The 11,107-nt window shown below is 47.4% G+C and overlaps 1 protein-coding gene across 1 annotated transcript; it reads right to left on the bottom strand.

The window, feature by feature from the left end:
* Window positions 1-1,993: 1,993 nt before the first annotated feature.
* Window positions 1,994-9,463, bottom strand: CKAP4 (cytoskeleton associated protein 4). The gene is made up of 2 exons (XM_080575761.1): window positions 8,966-9,463; window positions 1,994-5,070 (listed from the first exon to the last, which is right to left on the bottom strand). The coding sequence occupies exons 1-2, from the start codon at window positions 9,335-9,337 to the stop codon at window positions 3,739-3,741; spliced, it is 1,704 nt and encodes a 567-aa protein (XP_080431887.1). The 5' UTR covers window positions 9,338-9,463; the 3' UTR covers window positions 1,994-3,738.
* Between the last annotated feature and the right edge of the window lie 1,644 nt (window positions 9,464-11,107).

The following is an 11,107-nucleotide window of genomic DNA, read 5'->3' as shown; positions in this document are numbered from 1 at the left end:
TCCACAAGAAGCCAGCGGGTTTTTCAAGAAGCAAAGGGGTTTTCTTTTCTCAGAACAGTTTTTAAAGTATTTGAACGTTGTTTATTATTTGTTTCCTCCCTCTTTTTCCTTCAATCCTCCCTCCACTGTTCTCAAGTCTAAATGAGCCCAACTGCTCAATCTTCTCTCACAAAACATTTTACCTCTGCTCATCGTCCTTTTCCTCTTCCAGAGTCTCCCCAGTTAAGCCGCACTGTTCCCGAGTGCCCCAGACTGGAGAGAGGATGTCCTTAACAGTGCCGAGCAGAGTGGAGGGCACACACGGCACGTTTTTAGGCTATTCTGGTGTTTGTACATCTCAGTAAGCCTTTTTTCCTGTAGTCATTTAACTTTTCTGCAAACTTTGTTTATACTCCCAGCTGAGTTATGTCAAATAAAATGGTGAAAAGATTAAACCACTAAGCCACGTTTCAACAAAACCTCTAACGTACACATCTACACCACCAGCAATCCCTTTTGCTGTGACAGGTTATTCCACTTGAGCCAGCAGCCTAATCCCTGCTGGGAGAAGTCGTTGCAAGAGCACCAGATTTACCTCTGCCAGGTTTGCTAGGGCAGAGATTTGGGCAAGTCCTGGCCAGTGTAATCAAGTCCTCAGTGCCCACGTGTAGTGGCTTCTCCACTGATAAGAAGCCAAGAGCTGAAAATGAAGACAAACATTAGTGAGCTGACTCGATCGATACCTCTTCAAGCAATTGGACAATTTCATCTGAAATTTGTGATTGAAGCAGTGTTTTATTCATGAACCACTCATAATGTAAAATGACACTGGCAACAGACTATGAATGGCCAGAGATCTTCTGCACTGCTTTTACTGGAGTGTAAAAACAGTGGTAAAGGGCAGCACTAGGACTCAGCGTGCCCTGTGAGCATTTATTAGGGCATTGGAAGTGTTTGTGATGCATGAGGTTGTCAAGCCACATATAAAAGCTGGACCTCAGGCTTGCCAAGGGATTCTCGCAGCTGTGCCTGTCTCCAGTCACATTGTTATTTATGGACAACTATTTAGTAAAACAAATAATTTCAATAGCGTGCTATTGAATTTAGGTTACTAGAACTGTAACTAGTCATTTTTCATTTAACCTTTGAGATCCAGTTTGGCCTTACTGTATTCTTGGCGTTGCAACATCTTTATGCTCCCTTACCATGTGGCTACTGAGCTTCAAAGCCACTGCGTGCTCATGGCCAGCTTCTGTCAGTAGGTCGTGTCAATTCTCTTTTAGATGGAAGGGCTTGTAGGCTCACCTGTTATGTTGAACACATAGTTAGTTTAATAACATGAATGATTATGAACTCTCTCTGAATTAGGCCTCAGGAACTACCAGGACATGATGATGCCCAGAGCCCTTCGCCAACACCAAGCAGTACGGGGCTCTCACCATTCCAAAATGAGAGATGTGGCTCTCACCGTTTCAAAGCTACTTACATGGCAGACTTGGGTTCATCTCTGTGGGCAATCAAAATGAAGTCAGCCTTCCCCAAACTTTTAAAAGGCAGGTGTCCTTCATGGAGGTGTCACCAGCTTATGGCCCTTGCGGTCCAACGTTCAAAGCTACCCAAAAGGTGCAGACACTTTGAAAATCTGATGTAGGTCCTTTCTGTACATTATTTCTGTTCTACATGCTCTAGGCATTGAGAAAGTCTTATCAATGGCATTCCTGGAAGTATCTGGCATTCCATTCATTGCATAAATCATGTATTTCTCACCTCACAATGGCTTCTGAACATTATGTTCAACACTAATGCATTGATCAGGCTCAAATCCCGTCTTCAAGAGCTCCTCTGTAAGCACAGCAGATAAACTACCTCTGTGTTCCTCAATGAAAGCTGAGAAGTAAAGGGCTTTGCCCCACCTCAGTGTAAAGCTCTGGTGCTTCCCCCAGGCCCTTTCCTGCACTGGAAGCCTCCTGGGAAACGCTACATTAACTAAGCAGCAATCAAAAAAAAAAAAAGGTGCAAAGAATATTCCAAATGTTTATTATGTATTAAAAATACCGCAAATAAGCCATACAGTTCGTTTCACAGTAACCTAAACAACATTGTTCAAGAACTTGAGAAGTCAACAGAGAACAGTGCAGTTCAAACGGTGACAACAGTTATCTTAATGCCATGGGTCCCTCCTTCTTTGCCAGCAATTCTTTCCTATTTACTGTGGGAACAACAGGAAATACAGTTCACTACTTATTTACCTAAGAGAACTCCTTTTTACCTGTGCTGTTCCCACAAACACATCACTTTTGGGAAGTGCTATTTCTAGGAATGATTTTCCTAATGTAGTCAAAGTGCAGGCAGAGGTGGGCACGATGCGCACGAGACAGCGGTGGCCCCTATATCCAATGTCTCCACGTGCAGACACCTGTATCAACTCTTTGGATAAAGATGAAAAGTAAACTTGAAAAGGAGGGATATTAGAAATCCTTTCCAAAAAGACAGAAAACCGAGAAAGTTGTAGAAGTGGTTTTAAAATGAACTCCAACACCTAGAGTATTGCGACACCTTTTCCTCGCTCTCAACCAGTTACTGGAAGGATCCTTCACCACCAGCGCCCCAGGCAGACAGACACCTGGGGACACCAGCGATAAGGAATTGACCCGAAGTCCTGAGTGTGCAGCAATAGTTCAGGTCACTGACAGCTGTGTGAAAAGTACACATTTAGAAGCAATTCTGCTGATTTCATGCTGATTTCCCCCCTTTTGTGTTGTGAAGTGTAACATTATTATTAGCATGCTTGCTATACAGGGACACGAGAGCTGTGACTTTTGTCCTCCCTCATTCAAATTTGTGATCATTTTTACAGAAAATCCTGCATCACGGAGAATTAGGACTTTACAAGAAACAGCCTCATCATGTAAACAGCCCAAAAATATGACAGAAATATTACTGTACCCTGTTGAAACTTTCCCCCTCTTTCAGATGTCCATGTTAAGCACTGATCTTCCTCACTGGCAGCTACAGACGCTGGTAAAGAAGCCTGCGATCATACAATAAATCTCTCCCGCCATGTGGTGGAGCACCTCTCTCAGGTCTCAGCCCCAAGCAACACCACTTACCTCAAACCTTTCCTTACTGGGGGTCCAACTAACGCCTGTTAGCTCCACAGTACAGATTACGGGCACACAGAAACGTACTGCAGCTCAGCTGGTACCTGCTACAGGCTCCATGGCTGAGCCCCAAACTGCAGAAACAGATGAGTTGCTTCAAACCCTGTCCACAATTTACCGGTAGCAGTTTCAGACAGGGTGATAGGTTCGTTCTTTTGTTCCTTGAACCAAATGTATCACTAAAATCGTCAGTGCATATGGCACTTCTTCATACCAGAACAGCTGTGGCCCTTTGGTGTGGGTTATATAGTGTCCTAGCGTGAAACACCTTAATACCGTTAAATATGTGCCCATGCTAATGAGGCTGTCGTGCCTTAGTTACACCACTACGGTTTCAGCGGTACAACTTTACAGAGAAGAAGAGCCCTTAGAAACTCAACCCCCAACTAAACTCATGTTTTCTTAAAACAAAATAGGAAAAAAAATAAAATAAAAAACTACACCAAAAGAGAAATAAAGGAAATAAGCAGAACTGTCTCTATTATTAAAGTATTCTTATTCTCTTTGGAGGTATCAAACTGCTTTTAAAAAGAGTAAAAAACTGGGCATACAAAAGCTATTTTCTATAATCCAATATTTGCACAAGGAGCACTGCTGCCTAAACTTTTTCGTGTATTTTTTCTACTTTCACAAACAATCTTTCCAGATCATTCCTCAGGTCATCTATTGAGCTCTTCACAGACTCCAAGTTGTTCTCATTATTTTCAATTTTCACGGAGTAGGAGACTAAACTATCCACTGCAGTTCTGATCATTTTCAAATCTGAATCAACCTGGCTGACAGAAGATCTCAGTTCATCTACAGAGCCTTCCACAGAATTAAATTTTTCAAGATAGCCTTGAGAATGTGCTTGATCTGTCTGAAGATTTCCTTGGTCCAACAAAGCACTAATTTGCTTCTGGACATCCTGAAGAGCACCAGAGGATGGCAGGTCACTGATACTTCTTCTCAAGTTCTCTACGTCATTGTACAGTGAGGTCTGTGATTCACCAAGATTTTTGAGAACGTCTGAGACTGAAGTGACGTCCATACCCGAGATTCCCTGAAGATCACTCATGCTTTGTTCTAGAGTATTGAGCTTATTCTCGTACTCTGCCTCCTTAGAAAGGAAAGACTGCAACTTTTCACCATGCTGAGCAGCAACAGAAGTTAGAGACTCCAAGCTCTCTTCTATGTGTCTCAGTCGAGACTCCAGTCCTTCACTGTTCTTTTCAAAAGTTTCTAATGCTTTTCTGAAGAGTTCATTTTCTTCCCATTTGCTGAGCTCGGCTTTAACCTGCAGTAAATCTTCATCAAGTCTTTTAATGTCACCAGGGAGATGCATAATAGAATCCTCTGCCCTCAGAACTTTCTCTTGTAAAGCTTTTAATGAGAGGTGTTCAGTGTCTGCAGCCTCTTTGAATTTCTCATGTTCCTGTTTGAGGTTGACTAACTCTTTCACTTCGGTATACACATCAGACTCCATAGAGTCTATTGTGCTCTTCAAGGTCTCTATGTCCTTTTCTTTGCTTTTCATGGATGCTTGCATCTCATCAAAAGCATCTTTTAGCACCTTTATCTCATGCTTATACACATTTGCTTCTTCTAGTGAATCAACCTTTGCTTTCATATTGTTGATTTCATCTTGGCTCCTTTGCTGGACTTCAGTGAATACAGCAATGTTATCATTTATAGACTTGGTTAGCTCTGTTAGTCTCTCTTCCACTGTGTTTTCCAGCGATGTGAAGTCTCGTTCCCTTGCATCCTTCACCATGTGGATGCCATCAGACAAGTCTTTCAAAATTTCATTTTGCAGCTTCTGAAGCACTTCACTGATCCGGTTTATTTCACTCTCCCCTTGCTTAACAGCCTTCTCAGTAACCTCCTGCTTCTGCTGAGCAATTTTCATCATGGATTCAAAATCCCCAAACGTGGCTTGAAGGGACCGCACCTAAAACAGAAATCCTGATGGTTAATATTTACAGTTTCATCCTTACCGTTTGTTTCTAAGATTCTTATGGCCCTCACTACCATACTAAACAATCACTTCGCAATCCATCACACTCCCTACCTGAGATCACTCTATAGCACACAGATCCAGGAGGTACAAAAAAAGCCAGCATGAAGAGTCTGAGGTGATCTATAGGCCTTAGATCTATAGGTGCACATACCTTCCACTAAGGACCCCTGGCCCTCACTGACCTGCCACAGATTATCCAGGAAATCTGTGGAAGTGAAAATCAAGCCCAAGCCTCCACAGTTTGCATCTGGACCCCTGAGCTATATGATTCCCTGGGCTGGCTCTACGTACATACATAGGCTTAGAACAAAGCTGTAGCAATGGCCAAGGGGACTCACTGGCTTCTGTCTCAGGTTAATACAGAGAGCTGTTACCACTGGGTCGGGTGTGCTATGAAGCTTCCCGATCACAAAAACTCTCTTTACCACAGTTTTAGTGGCAGAAACAGGGAAAAGGGCAAGGGGTGAGCAGCTCTTGAAGTTAAGATCCAGGCACACCAACAGGGAAGCATGGATTACTTAATTCTGGGACCAAGCAGAGTATCAGACTCAAGACTGTTGAGAAGCCTTTTTGTGCGTGTGTGGGTTGTATTTTTCTGGAGTTTGTAAAGCAGTTTAAGCACTCCTGCTGGCTGCAACAGGAATCCACCACGAAGAAAATACCTCAAGGCTTTGGCAGGATGGCAAGTGCTGAGTAATGCATGTTGCCTTGCCTCATGCTACTCTCTGTGTCTGAGGGGTATATTAATCAGGCATGCCACATGGACTGCCATGTTTACTGATTAGATACACAGCTGGAGGGGTGGTTTTATTTTATAAATAGAAGGAAATATACTTTATTTATTCCTAGAAAGAAATATACAGAGACTTTTCTCTTCTTTGTAACTGAGAATGGCTCCAGCAATTCCCAGGCAGCCTCTGAACCTATAATTTCATCTCAGAACACCTAACAGGTTTACTAATAAGAAATTAAGTTATTTATTTGTATTTTTGCAAATCTTAATTCCCTGACCAAATCCTCATTGTTTTTAAGGGAATTCTACACGGTGAAAGAACTACAGAGCTTGGCTGTGAGACTTGCTCTTGGTTTGAAGGATCCCCAAAGTTTGAAGAATGCCCATAAAGATTACTTCCTTTACCCCCCCCCTTCTGTAAAAGGGTTTGCAATAACTTCACATTCCCTATACTTGTATTGTCTAGCACTTGCATAGGAAACTAGAAATGAACCGAAGAGGGGGAACAAAGAAAGTAATTCTGCCATACGCATTGCAGCAGGGCAACAGCCATTACTCTGACTCATCAGCCTCACTTCCACTACATTTTAGCTGTCATTCATTCTGATTTTCTCTGCATAGCATTTTCTGAATGACTATAAATGGACTTCAGAAATCTAGAAGAGTGCATCAAAGTTCTTCTCCCTGTCTTATGACAGAATTTATTTTCTTTGACACATCTGAACCACCAAATTGAAATTTGCAACTAACCATCTTCAAATGTCTGTCTAAGAAAAGGCATCAGAAACGGGCAGGGGACGCCTCTAGAATGCCAGGAGACCTCTGCTGCCGTACAGAGGGAATCCAGCCCTCCACACTTATAAAGTACTTTATACGAACTTGTCCACTACATTTGGGCAATGCTCATGGTCTAAGATGGAGCTGCTTTCCTATACTTCTACATGGGCCAGCTGTTTGAAGATCGGAGAGCTCTGATATAATAAAATGGACCCGAATCCTCTAACTAGACCAGCTTCTAATCTCACCTGCCCAAGCCTATGCTCAACTCACCAAGAGCCACCAGGGCCCAAAGCAAACCCCTCACAAGAGGAATGTAAAACTCCCAACTTCAAAGCAATAGCTCATCCCCACTGCGCGGTTGGCTTGTGCATGCACCTACTTGTGAGTTTGCCTGCTTGCTCTTTGTGGCTGGCAATGTTTGAAACCATAGCCCTTGAAAAGTTTAACATCATAAACAGCACATAAAAATACAGCTAGAGCTAACTTCTACGTCTTCTCTAACTGGTCATACTACCTTGTATTCAAACACCAAGCAACCTTGGCCTCTCTGAAAGCTGTGCTATATTGAAGACTAAATTTCCACATCATTTCCTTTCTCCTCCTACTGCTGATGTGTAAAACAGATGAGCTTATATAACACTTACTCCTGACAAAAGCTCTCTGCAGTAAAAGAGTAAAGGGGAAAGACAGCTCCATATGGCAGCCTGCACTGACAGTACCCTCTAAGTACAACGTGGGACCCCACACTTTTTTACAACAGAGAAATAATGGTCTCTTCTTCCTCAAGTGCTCTCTTCTGCAAATGCAACTCAAAGCCACAGCAAACAAAGCTTTCAAGGGTTACATCGAAAGTCCGTTTTATCTTTCCCATCTCTTATTCTTGTATTACTGTATGTCTCACATCAGCCATCTGCTATATATAGGAAATCAGTTTCAGTTCTCTTTCAAAGTAACTATTTATAAACTTACACTATACACCTCTCTCTTATAATATGCAACAGATACCTAAGATCTTCTGCAACAATGCAGAGACACAGGCAGCAATCTGCATCCATTCCTGTGCTTGGATGAGCTTATATATTGCTCATACATCTGGCTTCTATACTCGTGTACTGTAATCTTACATCCTGTTCCCTGCCATTGCAATTTCTTCCATCCTACAAAGAGTGTACAAAAATGCCTTAAAAACTGGAAGGAAAAAAAAAAAGTTAAAAAAAAATGCTGGTTCAAATCACAGCGCAGTCATCAGCGGGGAAAATAAAAGGATTTAAAAATCACCTTTGGAAACACCACTGTGGCCCTGCGTTCTCGCAGCAGCCCTTCTGCCCTCCAGGACTTTTCCTTTTCCTCCCCATGAGAGGAAGCGCCACGGCGGATCCCACAGACTCCACGTGTGCATGCTGCCGTGTTTCCGGGAACGCCACGGGGCGGCGGGGGGACCCTCGCCAGCACCAGCCCTGCTGTCCTGCCCTGTCCCGTCCTCCTGATGGGGCCCAGGCCCTCAGCCACGGGGACTGGGGTGTCCGCAGGGAGAGGGCTTGCTGAGCGTGCAGCAGTCAAGCTGGGACAGGAATCTCCTTGTCTTTGATCTGCTTGAGTTGTAACTTCACTTACTGCTCACAAGCCCGTTTACCTACTCCCTAGACTGAAGCCTGCTATGTGCATTTTGCTTGATTACACGCTGTCACATGCAGTGTGTTTGACAGGTTTCGGGCCCCTTAAGACATATCCCAATGGGAAGTGCCACTTGTCAAGCTCTAGCTCGAGGACTCACAGGGCCTGAGCGAACAAAACCAAAACCGGGGGGGGGGAAGGAGCGCTTCCTTCACATCCCTCAAGCCACTCTCTGCCAGCAGCTTCACACCCCTGCTACGGCTGCGGCGGCCTCGCTGTCTGTGCAGGAGATGGCGGCAGGGGTTGGCAGGCGTGTCAGGCCTGCGCTGCTGGCACTCCTGGGTTCCTGGGCAGGACCGCTGCGGCTCCTGCCACGTCCAGCCAAAACCTTCAGCCCCTGTGCGTGCACCTGCCCGCCGGACGTGGCACCGAGGGCAGGCCACCCCTCACCGCGCTGCCTTTGCACTCGCGACGGGACAGCGTGACAGGAGATGACCGATGGTCAGCTCTCGCACCCGCGGGTCCCACCGACGCCCGGGCGTACGGAAAATGGCTTCGTGCCCCAGCCAAGCCGAGCAGGGGCCGGCTGCCGCCTGGGCTGCCCCCGGGGCCACGTTTGCACCCGCTGGGAGACACCCAGCCTTTCGGGAGGGTGGAGCGGGGACACCTCCCTGCCTCCCCGGTCCCCCGCCGCCCTACCTTCTGCACCACGGCGTCCAGGGTGGCGGCCAGCTCCTGCCGCTGCCGGCCGGAGGCCTCCCTCTCCCGGGCGCTCCGCCCGACCTCCTCCCGCAGCTGCCGCACGTACCAGCCGGCGGGCAGCGCGGCGCCCAGCACCACGGCGGCGCCCAGCAGCAGCGCCCAGCCGCGGCGAGGAGCGGAGCCGGAGCCGGAGCGGTTTCCCCCGCCGCCGCCCCCCGCCGCGGCCCTGCCGCCCCGGCCGTGGGTCGCCGCCGCCGGCTTCTTGGCCGCCGCCTCCTCGGCGCCGCCGGGCTGCGAGCCCCGCTCGTTGGCGTTGGCGGCGGCGGGCGGGCTGCCCCCCTTGGGGCCCCGGTGCTTGGCGGACGACATGGCGGGACGAGAGGGAGAGGGAGGGAAGGAGGGAAGGAGGGAAGGAAGGAGGCTGCCGCGGAGCGATGGGGCGGGGGCGGCGGCCGGGCAGCGCCGAGCTCCCCTCCCCGCCCCGCCCCGGGGAGCCGCCACGCACACGGGGCCGGGCCCGGCCCGAGGGAGGCAACGGGGGGATGGGGGGGGGGCGGCCGCTGCTCAGCCACCGGGAGACGGGGACGGGAGCCCGGGGGAGGTCCCGGGGCGGGGAGCGCCGCCTGCACCCCCCCGAGGACCGAAATTCCCTACAGAGCCCGTGAGCTCTGAGCACGCTCTTCCTTCTGTCTCCCCACGTCGGCGCGGGCCCGCTGCGTTCATCTTCCCAACCGTGCCCCAGCCAGGGCGGCAAAGGCTGACGGGCCTGTGCATACAGGGTACCACAGTAAACAAGATACCGTTACCCCAATCTCTTGCTCCAGGCAGGGCCAGCCCGCAGAGCACAGCCCCCCTGTTTCTTCTCGGTGCTCCCAGTTTCTCTGCTTCTCGCACATCACAGTAAGGAGGCAGATGGAGAGGGAGCTGAGTGATTGGGATGTGCTGGCGTGGAGAGGAAAGTGAGGGTGGAGAGAGCAAGGCATCGCGAAGGGGTGAGGAGCTGGCAGAGGAAACTGCCTGCTGTGCATTGAATTAGTGGTCGCGTGGGGGGAGAAAATGCATCTGATCATCTGACAATCCTTGCACAAGGGAACTGGGTGGTCTTGACGCTGCAGTTTTAGGGCACAGGTAGTAGAGGGCTGAGGAGTGGTACTCCTCACGGTGGGAAAGGGAGGACGATGTGCCCCAGACCTGTGCTTGGGTGGATAGGACGTACCAGAAAGAAGCTACCTTAAAACGTCTTTTGAAAATCTCTCAGATTTTATGGTATCACAGAGAGCTGCTTAAACCCTTTTCAGAAACTTAGTAGCTGTATCTTCAGTTGTTACCATGTATTTTGTTGACTGTAGAAACTTGGGAAAAAAAAAATCAGTCCCCCTCTGCTGCATCTATTGCTTTGTGCCAGACTATAGGACAGATGATACTGCAGAAAAATTTAAATGTGTAAAAAATGTGCCTTGAATTCATCAGTACTGTACCTCATTTTAAGTTCTTTAGCCCTAACTGGACCACTTAACGTAGTGACTCTCGTCTGATAGGCATTTAACCTCTCTGTCAGTTCACTAAAAAATCTGATGATATTTCCAGTGTAGACCTCTCAGTGTACCCGTAGTCAGTGATGGATTACAAGGAGAGTTTTTTGGTAACATTTTAGGTAGAGGTGTAAAAGCATCCACACATCACACACAATGCAAGGTGAAGGTGGTCACCACATCTGATCTTTGTAACTGTGGGTTACAATCCTGGAAGTGGGTCCTAATTTTGACAAAAAGGAACTGATTCATATTTTCTTTTAGCCTCAATGGGTACTCTGCAGGCAACAGCTATACAGACTTCTTTATATACTTGGCCCTCTTCAGTTCTTGAACCCTCTGTGCTGATTACTGTTCACTGCTCCCTTTGAAACTGGAAGCAAGCCTTATTCTGTTTCAGAGCTGGTAAAGGAGAGCTTGGAATCAGGTGGTGTCTGCACAATGCTGCCTGCTTCCAGTCCTTGGACCCAAGATTCTGGACTCAGGACAGTGTTGTGACAAAGTGTCCCATGCGACAGTTTGTAACTGGAGAATCCTAAATATAAAAACGTGCTAAAAAAATCTTCTCCATTGGTTCATCCCAACACTTACCTATGCTTCAGACAGA

Source organism: Anser brachyrhynchus (genome assembly GCF_964034855.1).
Source record: "Anser brachyrhynchus genome assembly, chromosome: 1".
In the NCBI taxonomy this organism is placed as follows: Eukaryota; Metazoa; Chordata; class Aves; order Anseriformes; family Anatidae; genus Anser; species Anser brachyrhynchus.
The sequence above is the reverse complement of the archived record's forward strand: the minus strand, read 5'-3'. Positions and strand labels throughout refer to the sequence as shown.

Coding starts and splice junctions, on each gene's coding strand:
- CKAP4 (XM_080575761.1), bottom strand. CDS start 9,337: ATGTCGTCCGCCAAGCACCGGGGCCCCAAGGGGGGCAGCCCGCCCGCC. Junction 5,071..8,965: donor TGGACGCCGTGGTGCAGAAG/GTAGGGCGGCGG, acceptor TTTCTGTTTTAG/GTGCGGTCCCTTCAAGCCAC.